The 17,487-nt window shown below is 44.3% G+C and overlaps 1 protein-coding gene across 1 annotated transcript in view; it reads right to left on the bottom strand.

The window, feature by feature from the left end:
* Window positions 1-17,487, bottom strand: part of LOC106570902 (anthrax toxin receptor 2) — a 114,543-nt gene that overhangs the window by 37,158 nt on the left and 59,898 nt on the right. The window contains exons 14-15 of the mRNA XM_045695384.1: window positions 13,519-13,692; window positions 13,133-13,213 (exon numbers count right to left, since the gene is read on the bottom strand). Coding sequence (XP_045551340.1) covers window positions 13,133-13,213; window positions 13,519-13,692 — 255 coding nt within the window. The remainder of the gene's footprint in view (window positions 1-13,132; window positions 13,214-13,518; window positions 13,693-17,487) is intronic.

The following is a 17,487-nucleotide window of genomic DNA, read 5'->3' as shown; positions in this document are numbered from 1 at the left end:
AACAACTGAGAACAACTATGAACAACTGAGAACAACTGAGAACAACTATGAACAACTATGAACAACTGAGAACAACTGAGAACAACTATGAACAACTGAGAACAACTGAGAACAACTATGAACAACTGAGAACAACTGAGAACAACTATGAACAACTGAGAACAACTGAGAACAACTATGAACAACTGAGAACAACTGAGAACAACTATGAACAACTATGAACAACTGAGAACAACTATGAACAACTATGAACAACTGAGAACAACTATGAACAACTATGAACAGCTGAGAACAAAAACAACTAAGGGGTGACGGCCACCACTTTGCAAACGAAAATGTGAAACAAAACAATGTTCTGTTGTTTTAAAATGCTTTGTTGTTCCTGACATCATGGTTTAATTCCAATTAGCCAGTTAATGACTTAATGTCATGCTCTCTGATCTGGTGGCTCGTTTCAACCTAATATCCACTGCCAAATTATTTCCAATTCTGCTGGATATTAAACTCTGTAGTATATTTGATGGAACAGGACATTTTAGTGGTGTGACAACAACTTCCAGGCTGATAACAATGCAATATTTACAGGTGGAAACAAAGATCTTATTTAAATATATAATAACTCATGAAGGACTAACATTTTATTTATTTATCCGTTATTTTACCAGGTAAGTTGACTGAGAACATGTTCTCATTTGCAGCAACGACCTGGGGAATAGTTACAGGGGAGAGGAGGGGGATGAATGAGCCAATTGGAAACTGGGGATTATTAGGTGACCATGATGGTTTGAGGGACAGATTGGGAATTTAGCCAGGACACCGGGGTTAACACCCCTACTCTTATGATAAGTACCATGGGATCTTTAATGACCTCAGAGAGTCAGGACACCCGTTTAACGTCCCATCCGAAAGACGGCACACTACACAGGGCAATGTCCCCAATCACTGACCTGGGGCATTGGGATATTTTTATTGAAGACCAGAGGAAAGAGTGCCTCCTACTGGCCCTCCAACACCACTTCCAGCAGCATCTGGTCTCCCATCCAGGGACTGACCAGGACCAACCCTGCTTAGCTTCAGAAGCAAGCCAGTAGTGGGATGCAGGGTGGTATGCTGAAATACCATTGAAACGATTGGAATGCATTGAATTCCATTGCCGTTCTCCATCAGTCCTGCTGAACGTGTTGGCCTTTCAGTGCCCTGTACTGACACTCCAGTCCATCAGCCAGGCTGCTACAGTGACTCACTCTGTACATAAACAAACAGTGAAACAGTCAACTATGTGGCTGGCTCTCTCAAGCCTGATCCAGTCCTCTCCGGTAAGAGAGAGTCACACTACTAATCTGTGCTGCAGACAGAGTGATACTCAGTGCCATACGCCTGGCCATGTCCATGACTGGGACTTCGGGGAACACCAACCCATGCCAAACCAAGCCCAACCCAGCCAGGCTACAGTATGCCATGCTTCGTAACCCTGGTGCCCCTCAGTCTGCCCTATGCCAACATAGAGTACCACCCTTTGCTCCTCTTACTTTCTCTGTCTCATCCCTCTTCTCTCTCCCTCCCTCCCTCCCTCTTCCCCCTCCCTCCCTCCCTCCCTCTTCCCCCTCCCTCCCTCTTCTCCCTCTCCCACTTCTCCCTCCCTCTTCTCCCTCCCTCCCTCTTCTCCCTCTCCCTCTTCTCCCTCCCTCCCTCTTCTCCCTCCCTCCCTCTTCTCTCTCTCCCTCCCTCCCTCCTCTCTCTCTCTCTCCCTCCCTCTTCTCCCTCCCTCCCTCTTCTCTCTCTCTCCCTCTTCTCTCTCTCTCTCCCTCCCTCTTCTCTCCCTCTTCTCTCTCTCTCCCTCCCTCTTCTCTCCCTCCCTCTTCTCTCCCTCCCTCTTCTCTCCCTCCCTCCCTCTTCTCTCTCTCTCCCTCCCTCCTCTCTCTCTCTCTCCCTCCCTCTTCTCCCTCCCTCCCTCTTCTCCCTCCCTCCCTCCCTCCTCTCTCCCTCCTCTCTCCCTCCCTCTTCTCTCCCTCCCTCTTCTCCCTCCCTCCATCTTCTACCTCCCTCCATCCCTCTTCTCTCTCCCTCCCTCTTCCCCCTCCTCCCTCCCTCCCTTACTCCATCTGATTGGCAGTATTTCCTGAATGCAAAAGGAGTTCCTAAGCCAGCATACTAAACTGCCCTCCTTCTCCTCACTCCCTTTCTCTCCCGCTTCCTCCCTCCTTCCATCTGATGGCATGCTTTCTTGAAGAGTCCCTGTCCCCCCTCCTGCTTCTCCTCCTGCTATCAGTCACTTAATTAAACAGGTCTCAGAGCAGTGTTCACAACATGACTGATGGCTGTTAAATGGAAACGCTGTCACAGACTGGGAGACAAGGGGACACAATTAAACAAAGAGAGGAGAGAGATACAGGAAAGAGAGAGAGAGAGAGAGAGAGAGAGAGAGAGAGAGAGAGAGAGAGAGAGAGAGAAAAGGAGAGAGAGAGCGAAAAGGAGAGAAAAGGAGAGAGAGAGAGAGAGAGAGAGAGAGAAAAGGAGAGAGAGAAAAGGAGAGAGAGAGAAGGCCCAGGTCCACTGCTGTCTAACATGTTGTCTTGTCTGAGGTCTGTATTTCCACCTCATTACAAGCCTGCCCTAAGGAGACCGGACGTCCGTCTGTAGCAATGCAGCTAATAAGGTATGTGGTATCACTGCCATGATTTTAACAAGCTACAATGTATTCAGGGGAAACGCTCAAGTGACATTATACGTCTTGAACAATGACCAGATCTATAGCTTTTAGTAGGGGAGAGATGTGCTGTAAAGTTCCCTTCTAGTAGGGGAGAGATGTGCTGTAAAGTTCCCTTCTAGTAGGGGAGAGATGTGCTGTAAAGTTCCCTTCTAGTAGGGGAGAGATGTGCTGTAAAGCTCCCTTCTAGTAGGGGAGAGATGTGCTGTAAAGCTCCCTTCTAGTAGGGGAGAGATGTGCTGTAAAGTTCCCTTCTAGTAAGGGAGAGATGTGCTGTAAAGTTCCCTTCTAGTAGAGGAGAGATGTGCTGTAAAGTTCCCTTCTAGTAGAGGAGAGATGTGCTGTAAAGCTCCCTTCTAGTAGGGGAGAGATGTGCTGTAAAGCTCCCTTCTAGTAGGGGAGAGATGTGCTGTAAAGTTCCCTTCTAGTAGGGGAGAGATGTGCTGTAAAGTCCCCTTCTAGTAGGGGAGAGATGTGCTGTAAAGTTCCCTTCTAGTAGGGGAGAGATGTGCTGTAAAGTTCCCTTCTAGTAGGGGAGGGATGTGCTGTAAAGTTCCCTTCTAGTAGGGGAGGGATGTGCTGTAAAGTTCCCTTCTAGTAGAGGAGAGATGTGCTGTAAAGCTCCCTTCTAGTAGGGGAGAGATGTGCTGTAAAGTTCCCTTCTAGTAGGGGAGAGATGTGCTGTAAAGTTCCCTTCTAGTAGGGGAGAGATGTGCTGTAAAGTTCCCTTCTAGTAGGGGAGAGATGTGCTGTAAAGTTCCCTTCTAGTAGGGGAGAGATGTGCTGTAAAGTTCCCTTCTAGTAGGGGAGAGATGTGCTGTAAAGTTCCCTTCTAGTAGGGGAGAGATGTGCTGTAAAGTTCCCTTCTAGTAGGGGAGAGATGTGCTGTAAAGTTCCCTTCTAGTAGGGGAGAGATGTGCTGTAAAGTTCCCTTCTAGTAGGGGAGAGATGTGCTGTAAAGTTCCCTTTCTGTTTCCTTCATCAAGCTCCCTTTCATGTATTTTATTTATTTGTATGAAAACAGACGAAAAAAAATAAAAACCATGAAATCAAATCCATAACATGAACTTTCAAAATGTACCTTACCTTCCCTGAGTTCAATCAAAACATGCTTTAGGCTGTTACTCCATCCACTGGTATATTCAGCCACATCACCAGCAGTATAGTAAGGCCAGCCTTCCCTCTCCCTCCCTCCATCCTTCCCTTCATCCCTCCCTCCATCCCTTTCTTTCTCTACCTGCTGTTCCCAGTGGATCCCTAGCAGGGCTAAAACTTAGCGGCAGATGTTGGGTTGCTAACTTGGCTCTGAAGTGGCTCCCTATCTCCCCGGTCTCCACGACAACACAGTCAAACCACATCAGATCTTTGCTCCCCTGCCCTGGGGCGAGAGCCGCACCACAGCTGTGGCCAACCCCCGCTCTACCTTTGGTGTTGCACGCCCTCGGGCGTTAAATGTGAGACCAAAAAACTAGCTGTTCGTTTTCCCCTCGTCCTCTCCATTCCCCTCCACCCGCTCTTTCTTTCTTTCTCTCCCCAGCCGTGGTCCTGGGGCCCTCTCCCTCTGCTCTATTTCTCTTTCCCGCTCTCTCTTTCTCTTCGCTCTCTCTCTCCACTGCAGCAGCCTGGTTCACAGGGCTCAGAGAAGGAGGGAGGGAGGAGGGATAGACGGATGGAGGGAGAGAGAGGAGCGAGGGAAAGACCCTGAGGTCCCCATGCTGAACAGATGTTTGTGACAACCTGCTTCCTTACACCTGTATGAGTTTTTGTAACACTGCACTGCCGATCAGCCCACTGAAACATTCATGACCCCAGGGGCTTGCTGTCGGTCATCAAAGACCACCGCCCCCTCCTGTCCTCCCTCTCCCCTACCTCCATCCCGTCTGCCCTCTTCTCCACACTCCTCTTCACTGTGCTCTGTGGTGGCCCACCCTGTCTCCCTGCCCCGCCTGCCTCCCACCAGTCTGCCTGGGACTCTCCCCTGCCTCCCTCCCTCCCCCGCCTCCCGCCTCCCTCCCCTACCTGGCTGCCACCAGTCTGCCTGGAACTCTCCCCTGCCTCTCCTCACTCCCCTCCCCTTCCTCCCGCCTCCCTCCCTCCCCGCCTGGATCTCCTCAGATTTTGATCCCGTTATGGTAGCACCTCGCCACAGACTTGATCAAGGACTTGAAATACAGCGCCAAGGTTAAGCATCCGAAAGGACACCGGGGAGGGACAGGGAGCGGATACAGTACTCTCACGTCTGTCCATCTGTATGTCTGGTAACTCATGGCAACTCATCACCAGGATGTGGTTTGGTTAGCAACCACTTTGGTCCATTTAACTGTGAAATCAGGAAGGACAAATAACAATGTACTGGAGTTTTCTTTACACAACCGTTTGTCATTTCCTGTGTATTAACCACTTCATTACACAGGTTAGCTATTTCCCATGGCTGAAGAAACAACACACACACACACACACACACACACACCTGCTGGTAAACCTAAGACAAATTGTTTATTTATCTGCCTGAGTGATCTCATTCACTGATCGACATCATCACAAACGTTTACCAAACACAATAACATATCTTGGCGGTGAAAACTCCCAGTATTATTTATTGATTCATTCTTTATTTATTCAGGAAAGACCCATTGAGACCAGGGTCTCATTCCCATGGGTGCCCTGATCAAATCAATACAACAACCAAATTCAACGTAAAACAAAACACAACGTTGATGAACAACAGCTCAGCTACTAGGTCCTCAATCAACCCTAAACTGTCCGAGCAGCACCAGAACATCCAATTGTAATGAGTTCTGCAAATTGTTCCAGCAGTGAGGCACATTAAAACTAACAGCCGATTTTCCTTAAATTGGTGGAGACCCTAGGAACCTCAAGAGTTAACCAACCCTGTGACCGGGTTTGGTATGTCATGTTTTTACGCTTCAATAACAAAGTTAGGTAAGTCAGAAGCTTGGGTAGTAGAGCTTTGTAAACAAAAAGGGAATAGTGAAGTGATCTAAGGGACTAATGAGAACCAGCCAGCCTTTTGATACAGGATGCAGTGACGAGTATAAAAACTATCACCTGTGATTAAGCAAATTGTACTATTGTAGACAGAATCCAAAGGTTTAAGAGTAGTGGCTGCTGCATTCTGGTAAATGATGTCACCATAGTCAAGAAATGGCAGGAAATTTGACTGTACAATCTGCTTCCTGTTGTTTAGGTACACGCCAGATCCAGAGTCAAAAATATAAAACGTCAAGTGTTGGTCCCATGTTTCATGAGCTGAAATAATAAAAGCTTATTTCTCTAGCATCCCTGTTAGTGAGCATTTCTCCTTTGCCAAGATAATCCATCCACCTGAAAGGTGTGGCATATCAAGAAGCTGATTAAAGAGCATGATCATTACACAGGTGCACCTTGTGCAGGGGACAATAAAAGGCCGCTCTAAAATGTGCAGTTTTGTCACACAACACAATGCCACATGTCTCAAGTTTTGAGGGAGCGTACAATTGTCACGCTGACTGCAAGAATGTCCAACAGAGCTGTTGCCAGATAATTTAATATTCATTTCTCTACTATAAGCCGCCTCCAACATCGTTTTAGAGAATTTGGCAGGACGTCCAACCAGCCTCAAAACCGCAGACCACGTGCAACCACGCCAGCCCAGGACCTCCGTCTTTTTCACCTGCGGGATCATCTGAGACCAGCCACCCGGACTGCTGATGAAACTGTGGGTTTGCATAACCAAAGAATTTCTGCATAAACTGTCAGAAACCGTCTCAGGGAATCTCATCTGCGTGTTCGTCGTCCTCACCAGGGTCTTGACCTGACTGAAGTTCGGCATTGTAACTGACTTCAGTGGGCAAATGCTCACCTTTGATGGCCACTGTCACGCTGGAGAAGTGTGCTCTTCACGGATGAATCCCGGATTCAACTGTACCAGGCAGTAGGCAGACAACGTGTATGGCGTTGTGTGGACAAGCAGTTTATTGATGTCAACGTTGTGAACAGAGTGCCCCATGGGGGCGGTGGGGTTATGGTATGGGCAGGCATAAGCTACAGACAATGAACACAATTGCATTTTATCAATGGCAATTTGAATGCACAGAGATACTGTGACAAGATCCTGAGGCCCATTGTCGTGCCATTCATCCACCGCCATCACCTCATGTTTCAGCATGATAATGCACGGCCCCATGTCGAAAGGATCTGTACACAATTCCTGGAAAATTAAAACGTCCCAGTGCTTCCATGGCCTGCATACTCACCAGACATGTCACCCATTGAGCATGTTTGGGATGCTCTGGATCGACGTGTACTACAGCATGTTCCAGTTCCCGCCAATATCCAGCAACTTCGCACAGTCATTGAAGAGGAGTCTGACAATATTCCACAGGCCACAATCAACAGCCTGATCAACTCTATGTGAAGGAGATGTGGCTCTGCATGAGGCAAATGGTCACACCAGATACTGACTGGTTTTCTGATCCACTCCATTACTTTTTGTTTAAGGTCTCTGTGACCAAGAGATGCATATCTGTATTCCCAGTCATGTGAAATCCATAGATTAGGGCCTAAAGAATTTACTACAATTGAATGATTTCCTGAAATTAATTGTAACTCAATAAAATGTTGAGTTTATATTGTTTTTCAGTGTATGTAATAAAAGAGAGACAGACAGACAGACAGACAGACAGACAGACAGACAGACAGACAGACAGACAGACAGACAGGACAGAAAAATGTAAAGGAGAGAAACTCAGCACCTTCTAGTCTTTGGAGTATATTATGCTAAATTGTAATGCTACTGCTACTACTACTGCTACTGCTACTACTACTACTGTTACTGTTACTACTACTGCTACTGTTACTACTATTGTTACTATTACTGCTACTGTTACTATTACTACTGCTGCTACTACTACTGCTACTACTACTGCTACTGTTACTGCTACTGCTACTGTTACTGCTACTGTTACTGCTACTGTTACTGTTACTGCTACTGTTACTGCTACTGTTACTGCTACTGTTACTGCTACTGTTACTGCTACTGTTACTGCTACTGTTACTGCTACTGTTACTGCTACTGTTACTAATACTAATACTGCTACTATTACTGTTACTGTTACTGTTACTACTACTGTTACTGCTACTGTTACTGCTACTACTACTTTTACTGCTACTACTACTGTTACTGTTACTGCTACTGCTACTACTACTGTTACTGCTACTACTACTGTTACTACTACTACTACTGCTATTGTTACTGTTACTACTACTGCTACTGCTACTGCTACTATTACTGCTATTGTCACTAATACCGTTACTGTTACTACTACTAATACTACTGTTACTGCTATTGTTACTGCTACTGTTACTGCTATTGTTACTGTTACTGCTACTATTACTGCTACTATTACTGCTACTGTTACTAATACTGTTACAACTACTAATACTACTGTTACTGCTATTGTTACTGTTACTATTACTGCTATTGTTACTGCTACTGTTACTGCTACTGTTACTGCTACTGTTACTGTTACTAATACTGTTACTGTTACTACTACTAATACTACTGTTTCTGCTTTTGTTACTGCTACTGTTACTGTTACTATTACTGCTATTGTTACTGCTACTGTTACTAATACTGTTACTACTACTAATACTACTGTTACTGTTACTGCTACTGCTACTATTACTGCTATTGTTACTATTACTGCTATTTTTACTGCTACTGTTACTAATACTGTTACTGTTACTAATACCACTGTTACTGCTACTGTTACTGCTACTGCTACTGTTACTAATACCACTGTTACTGTTACTGCTACTGTTACTACTACTAATACTAATGTTACCTTTACTGCTATTGTTACTGCTACTATTACTGTTATTGTTACTACTACTAATACTAATGTTACTGCTACTGCTGTTGTTACTGCTATTGTTACTAATACTGTTACTGTTACTGCTATTGTTACTAATACTGTTACTGTTACTACTACTAATACTAATGTTACTGCTACTGCTATTGTTACTGCTACTGTTACAAATACTGTTACTGTTACTACTACTAATGTTTCTGCTACTGTTACTAATACTGTTACAAATACTGTTACTGTTACTATTACTGCTACTGTTACTAATACTGTTACTGTTACTAACACTATTGTTACTAATACTGTTACTGCTACTGTTACTGCTATTGTTACTGCTACTGTTACTAATACTGTTACTACTACTAATACTACTGTTACTGCTACTGTTACTACTACTAATACTACTGTTACTGCTATTGTTACTGCTACTGTTACTGTTACTATTACTGCTATTGTTACTGCTACTGTTACTACTACTACTAATACTACTGTTACTGCTACCGCTACTGTTACTATTACTGCTATTGTTACTGCTACTGATACTACTGTTACTGCTATTGTTACTGTTACTATTACTGCTATTGTTACTGCTACTGTTACTAATACTGTTACTACTACTAATACTACTGTTACTGCTACTAATACTACTGTTACTAATACTGTTACTGTTACTACTACTAATACTACTGTTACTGTTACTACTACTAATACTGATGTTACTGCTACTGCTACTGTTATTATTACTGATATTGTTACTGCTACTGTTACTGCTACTGCTACTGTTACCGCTACTGCTACTGCTATTGTTACTGCTACTGTTACTAATACTACTGCTACTGTTACTGCTACTAATACTACTGTTACTAATACTGTTACTATTACTAGTACTATTACTGTTACTAGTACTACTACTGTTACTAGTACTACTACTGTTACTGCTACTGCTACTGTTACTGCTACTGTAACTGCTACTGTTACTACTACTAATACTACTGTTACTGCTACTGTTCCTATTACTGCTATTGTTACTGCTACTGTTACTAATACTGTTACTGTTACTGCTACTGTTAATGCTACTGTTAATGCTACTATTACTGCTATTGTAACTGCTACTGTTACTAATACTGTTACTGTTACTACTACTAATACTACTGTTACTGTTACTGTTACTAGTACTATTACTGTTACTGTTACTAGTACTATTACTGCTACTGTTACTGCTACTGCTACTGTTACTATTACTGTTACTGCTATTGTTACTGCTACTGTTACTCTTACTGCTACTGCTACTGTTACTATTACTGCTACTGTTACTGCTACTGTTACTAATACTACTGTTACTGCTACTAATACTACTGTTACTGCTACTAATACTACTGTTACTGCTACTAATACTATTACTGCTATTGTTACTGCTACTGCTATTGTTACTGTTACTGCTACTGCTATTGTTACTGCTACTGTTACTAATACTACTGCTACTGTTACTGCTACTAATACTACTGTTACTAATACTGTTACTGTTACTATTACTGTTACTAGTACTATTACTGTTACTAGTACTACTACTGTTACTAGTACTACTACTGTTACTAGTACTACTACTGTTACTAGTACTACTACTGTTACTGTTACTGCTACTGTAACTGCTACTGTTACTAATACTGTTACTGTTACTACTACTAATACTACTGTTACTGCTACTGTTACTATTACTGCTATTGTTACTGCTACTGTTACTAATACTGTTACTGTTACTATTACTGTTACTAATACTGTTACTGTTACTATTACTGTTACTAGTACTATTACTGTTACTGCTACTGTTAATGCTACTGTTACTGCTACTATTACTGCTATTGTAACTGTTACTGTTACTAATACTGTTACTGTTACTACTACTAATACTACTGTTACTGTTACTGTTACTAGTACTATTACTGTTACTAGTACTATTACTGCTACTGTTACTGCTACTGCTACTACTACTGCTACTGTTACTATTACTGTTACTGTTACTGCTATTGTTACTGCTACTGTTACTCTTACTGCTACTGCTATTGTTACTGCTACTGTTACTATTACTTCTACTGTTACTGCTACTGTTACTAATACTACTGCTACTGTTACTGCTACTAATACTACTGTTACTGCTACTAATACTACTGTTACTGCTACTAATACTACTGTTACTGCTACTACTACTATTACTGCTATTGTTACTGCTACTGTTACTAATACTGTTACTAGTACTATTACTGTTACTAGTACTATTACTGTTATTGCTACTACTACTGTTATTGCTACTGCTACTATTACTGCTATTGCAACTGCTACTGTTACTACTACTAATACTACTGTTACTGCTACTGCTACTGTTACTATTACCACTAGTGTTACTGCTACTGTTACTAATACTGTTACTGTTACTAGTACTATTACTGTTACTGCTACTGTTAATGCTACTGTTACTGCTACTATTACTGCTATTGTAACTAATACTGTTACTGTTACTACTACTACTGTTACTGCTACTGTTAATGCTACTGTTACTGCTACTATTACTGCTATTGTAACTAATACTGTTACTGTTACTACTACTACTGTTACTGCTACTGCTACTGTTACTAATACTGTTACTATTACTATTACTGTTAATGCTACTGCTATTGTTACTACTACTGTTACTAGTACTGTTACTATTACCACTAGTGTTACTGCTACTGTTACTAATACTGTTACTGTTACTAGTACTATTACTGTTACTGCTACTGTTACTGCTACTATTACTGCTATTGTAACTAATACTGTTACTGTTACTACTACTACTGTTACTGCTACTGTTAATGCTACTGTTACTGCTACTATTACTGCTATTGTAACTAATACTGTTACTGTTACTACTACTACTGTTACTGCTACTGCTACTGTTACTAATACTGTTACTATTACTATTACTGTTAATGCTACTGCTATTGTGACTACTACTGTTACTAGTACTGTTACTAGTACTGTTACTGTTACTAGTACTATTACTGCTACTGTTACTGCTACTACTACTGTTACTATTACTGTTACTACTACTCTTACTGTTACTACTTCTCTTACTGTTACTGTTACTACTATTGTTATTGTTACTATATCATGTACTATGGTTGGACTGCTGGCTACATTTTCTATGTTCTGATAATATATGCACACAGAGAAAGAGAGGGAGAGAAAGAGAGGGAGAGAGAGGAGAGAGAGCGGGAGAAAGGGAGAGACAGAGAGAGTGACAGAGAGGGAGAGAGAGCGATAGAGGAGAGGGAAGAGAGGGAAAGTGAGAAAGACAGAGAGAGGTAGAGGAGAGGGGAGAGAGGGAAAGTGAGAAAGACAGAGAGCGGTAGAGGAGAGGGGAGAGAGGGAAAGTGAGAAAGACAGAGCGGTAGAGGAGAGGGGAGAGAGGGAAAGTGAGAAAGACAGAGAGCGGTAGAGGAGAGGGGAGAGAGGGCCTTACACTCCTGTAAGGCCAGAGAGTCAGCATCCAATCACCAGGCTGAACACTGGGACCTCCAGCATTAAACACATAGAGGACAGGACTGAGGTAAAGACAGGAGGTCTCCAGCATTAAACATATAGAGGACAGGACTGAGGTAAAGACAGGAGGTCTCCAGCATTAAACACATAGAGGACAGGACTGAGGTAAAGACAGGAGGTCTCCAGTATTAAACACATAGAGGACAGGACTGAGGTAAAGACAGGAGGTCTCCAGCATTAAACACAGAGTACAGGACTGGGTTAAAGACAGGACGTCTCTAGTATTAAACACATAGAGGACAGGAAACTGTTGGTCAATGGGATAGGGTTTCATGAGAAAGGCACTGTGTGTGTGTGTGAGAGAGTGAGTGAGTGAGTGAGTGAGTGAGTGAGTGAGTGAGTGAGTGAGTGAGTGAGTGAGTGAGTGAGTGAGTGAGTGAGTGAGAGAGAGAGAGATCAGCAGATTTCTCCATATAGGGCCATTCCTGTCACACATCACATCCTGCTGCTGTTGCTGTGACAGTTTGCAGCTGCTCACACCCATTAGGTTACAACAACACAATGCTAACAACACGTTCCAGTCAACTTCCTGCCTCTGAACCACACTCACAAACTAAAACAATTGGCTCACACTACCCCAGCTCTATCGTAAATTTAGGGCCAATTTCACAGATTAAGCCTACCTTAGAGATTCAATGGACAAGGACCGGTTTCCCGGACACAGATTAAGCCTAAAAAGCACTTTTTAATGGAGAATGTCCATTGTCCAGCAAAAGGTTTAATCAGTGTCCGGGAAGCCGCTACTTAATCTTTTGTCTTTATTCAGATCCTCATTGGATGACGCCGCGATGACAGCATTTCTTCCTGCGGCCAATAACGTAGAGTGGTTCAAAGACTGAGACTCCACAAGCCAAGATATCACTGTTACTACTGCTGATGATGGCTATATGATCCATGTCAGTCTTGGATCTCATAGCTGGCTTTATGCGGTTGTGGGTTATGGGTTTGGGTTGAAACTCAGCGGTTATTTTCAGTGGCTTACTTTGTCCGCAGTGGTAGGTCTCATGAGGGAAACACGGTCATACTGCCGCCGCAGTAAAGCCCACAGCGCATCCAGACGACCCTGAATACAGGAAGAAAAAAAAGAGGACTGTGTTTGAACATTTATTCACGGCATATCGCTGTATTTATCTATACAAAATGTGTCACAATCAGACACAATGGAAAACAAAGATACTGTCACTAACAGTTGTATGGAATCCATAACTTCGCTATCACAATGTAATTCATAGAATCGTTGAAGTGAAAACATTAGTGAAACCAAGCTTCCGGAAGCCACCTCCAACTGACTCGGCCTTATCAGGCTCTGACCAAAACAAGAGAGTTAAGGGAATAGGGTGCCATTTTCAGACGTAACGTTGAACAGACCTTTATAGGGGTATACCATTTGGACTCCTGGTGCTGGTGGTATGTAGGGGTGGGTTTGGGGGGCCGTCTGGCCATCGTGGGCTCTTCCACCTCCTCAGGAACAGACACTACAGCATTCTTAGCCTTCTCCAGCCTTGCCCCTTCCTCTGTAGAGCCCTTCTCTCCCCAACGCACCTGGTGGAGTCACATCAGACAGGGACCAGGGGTTATTTCAGGTTCCCATTCAGTCAATTCAGGAGGTGAAAATAAACATACTTCATTTTGTTGGTAACTTTTGGTAACATTACACCGTCCTGAAAAGTAAACTTTGTTTGTTACCCACAATTCATAAACTAAACCATTAGCTAACCACATATATCATAGCTATGTGGGTGTAAACAAAAGTCCATCCTCCCTTTCGTATAACAAGAAGAATAACCAGAAGAATAACCAGAAGAATAACCAGAAGAATAACCAGAAGAATAACCAGAAGAATAACCTGAATAATAACCTGAAGAATAACCTGAATAATAACCTGAATAATAACCTGAATAATAACTTGAAGAGTAACCAGAATAATAACCTGAAGAGTAACCTGAAGAATAACCAGAAGAATAACCTGAAGAATAACCTGAAGAATAACCTGAAGAATAACCTGAAGAATAACCAGAAGAATAACCAGAAGAATAACCTGAATAATAACCTGAAGAGTAACCAGAATAATAACCTGAATAATAACCAGAAGAATAACCAGAAGAATAACCAGAAGAATAACCAGAAGAATAACCTGAATAATAACCTGAATAATAACTTGAAGAATAACCAGAAGAATAACCGGAAGAATAACCTGAATAATAACCTGAATAATAACTTGAAGAATAACCTGAAGAATAACCTGAAGAATAACCAGGTTTGGTGTTGTTTTTATTGTTTTGCTTCACAGAATTTCCTCCCAGGGTGTTTTGTGAGCTCCTAGCTTCCTACCTGAATAAACAGGTGTGGTGTTGTTTTTATTGTTCTCCCACAGTGCCTTTTTTTCTGCTTCACCCTAAGCTTCTTGTTTTAATTAAATGCATCACAGCTGTTGCCGGGTAAATCCACCGGCACGGCAGAAGAGAGGTGAGTGTTTAATTAGCGACACGTTCTTCAAGCTGTAGGTTAAGCCTCTACAATACAGAACAGATTTTCATGATCACCATCAACCTGGGAAACACCCACCTCCCTACAGATAGACAGTATACAGTATGTCCTGTATATCTATCCTGATGAATAAAACACACCTGCATGAAGGGACGCAGAAACACACACACACACTGCTGCCTGTAAACCTAAGGCAACATGGGATATCCCTCCCGAAAGATACACTATCTACCCTGATGAAGAAAAGATTCCCTGTACATTCCATCGCTGCAGGTGGTGCTTCAACATGTCAGAGTCAACACGCTGCCTTTACAGGAAGAGAGAAAATGACACCTCTCCCCCACCTCTACCCCGATCCACAGAACCTCTACCACAGTCCAGAGAACCATTTCCCTGATCCACAGAACCTCTACCCCGATCTACAGAACCTCTACCACAGTCCAGAGAACCATTTCCTTGATCCACAAAACCTCTACCACAGTCCAGAGAACCATTTCCCTGATCCACAGAACCTCTACCCCGATCTACAGAACCTCTACCACAGTCCAGAGAACCATTTCCCTGATCCACAGAACCTCTACCACAGTCCAGAGAACCATTTCCCTGATCTACAGAACCTCTACCACAGTCCAGATGACCATTTCCCTGATCCACAGAACCTCTACCCTGATCTACAGAACCTCTACCACAGTCCAGAGAACCTTTTCCCTGATCCACAGAACCTCTACCCCGATCTACAGAACCTCTTCCCTAATCTACAGAACCAATACCCCGATCTACAGAACCTCTACCCTGATCTACAGAACCTCTACCCTGATCTACAGAACCTCTTCCCTGATCTACAGAACCTCTTCCCTGATCCACAGAACCTCTTCCCTGATCCACAGAACCTCTTCCCTGATCCACAGAACCTCTTCCCTGATCCACAGAACCTCTTCCCTGATCTACAGAACCTCTACCCTGATCCACAAAACCTTGTCCCTGATCCACAGAACCTTGTCCCTGATCCACAGAACCTCTTCCCTGATTTACAGAACCTCTTCCCTGATTTACAGAACCTCTTCCCTGATTTACAGAACCTCTTCCCTGATTTACAGAACCTCTACCCGATCTACATAACCTCTTCCCTGATCTACAGAACCTCTACCCCGCTCCTCAGAACCTCTTCTCTGGTCTACAGAACCTCTACCCCGATCCACAGAACCTCTTCCCTGATCTCCAGAGAGAGCCTCAGAGATGGGCTGTCTAGGAGTATCAACCTGGTGTTTATGGAGGAGGAGATGGTGGATAGCAGATGCATGAACAGATGAAATGCTCTGAGCAAAGCTCCAAAACTCTTGGGAAAAAGTTGAAGGTATGATCTTAGGAAAACAAGGGATTGTGGATGGTTAAGGAAGGGGGGATTGTATGAAGAAGAAGAGAGAGAAGAGGAGATGGGGACAGGACGGTGGCTGAGCAAAGCCCCAACACTCGTGAGTAAAGTTGGAGGGATGATTGCTTCCCCCCAGCGGCCCTCGGAAATCCCTGCTATGCCACCAACGGCCCTCGGAAATCCCTGCTATGCCACCAACGGCCCTCGGAAATCCCTGCTATGCCACCAACGGCCCTCGGAAATCCCTGCTATGCCACCAACGTCCTCGGTGCTGAGTAGTAGGGGGTAGGGGGCAGGGGATAGACAGTAGGGGGTAGTAGGTAGAGTGTAGAGGGTAGAGGATAGGGGGTAGGGGATAGGGGCAGGGGATAGGGGGCAGGGGATAGAGGGTAGGAGGTAGAGGGTAGGGGATAGACAGTAGGGGGTAGTAGGTAGAGTGTAGAGGATAGGGGGTAGGGGATAGAGGGCAGGGGATAGGGGGTAGGGGCTAGACAGTAGGGGGTAGTAGGTAGAGTTTAGGGGCTAGAGGATAGGGGGTAGAGGATGGGGGCAGGGGTTAGGGGGCAGGGGATAGAGAGTAGAGGGTAGGGGATAGAGGATAGACAGTAGGGGGTAGGGGTTAAAGGGTAGGGGGTAGGGGGTGGGGGACATAGGGTAGGAGGTAGGGGATAGTAGTTAGGTGATGGGGTAGACGGTAGGGGGTAGGGGGAAGGGTTGGGTAGGGGATATGGGGAGGGGGTAGGGGATGGGGAAGGGGATATGGGATAGAGGGTCGGGGGTAGAGGGTAGAGGATATGGGGTAGGTGGAAGGGTTGGTTAGGGGATATGGGGTAATGGGGTATGTGGAAGGGTTGGGTAGGGGATAGGGGGTTGGGGGTATGTGGAAGGGTTGGGTAGGGGATAGGGGGTAGGGGGAAGGGTTGGGTAGGGGAAGGGTGTAGGGGGTGGTGAAGCAAGGGATTTAAACATGTTAGCTTGAAAGTTTCAACTACGTCTATTCCCTTTGGAGAAAAGCAAGCAGGCGAGGTACGTAGAGGATGAATGAGGGAGGAGGGAGGGAGGGAAGGAAGGAAGGAAGGAAGAAGGCAGGCAGGCAGGCAGGCAGGCAGGGAGGGAGGGAGGGAGGGAGGGAGGGAGGGAGGGAGGGAGGGAGGGAGGGAGGGAGGGAGGGAGGGAGGGAGGGAGCTGAACAAAGGCCAGAGTTGGAAGGGAGGAGGGAGATGGAGAGATGGAGAGGTACATCAAGCCGACAGCAGCACTCAACCCTTTATCCTGGATCCATCCATCCTGTGACTTAAGACAACCAGGCTGAGAGGAGAGAAGAGAGAGAGAGGAGGAGGCATGGCAGCACCTGTCATGTCAGACTCATATCATACCACACACACACCGTACTGTACCGTAAACACACAACCCCAGAAGACTCTGCCTACCGTATACACACACACACACACAGATAACACTCATCGTACTGTACCGTA

Source organism: Salmo salar, chromosome ssa15 (assembly GCF_905237065.1).
Source record: "Salmo salar chromosome ssa15, Ssal_v3.1, whole genome shotgun sequence".
NCBI lineage: Eukaryota > Metazoa > Chordata > Actinopteri > Salmoniformes > Salmonidae > Salmo > Salmo salar.
The sequence above is the reverse complement of the archived record's forward strand: the minus strand, read 5'-3'. Positions and strand labels throughout refer to the sequence as shown.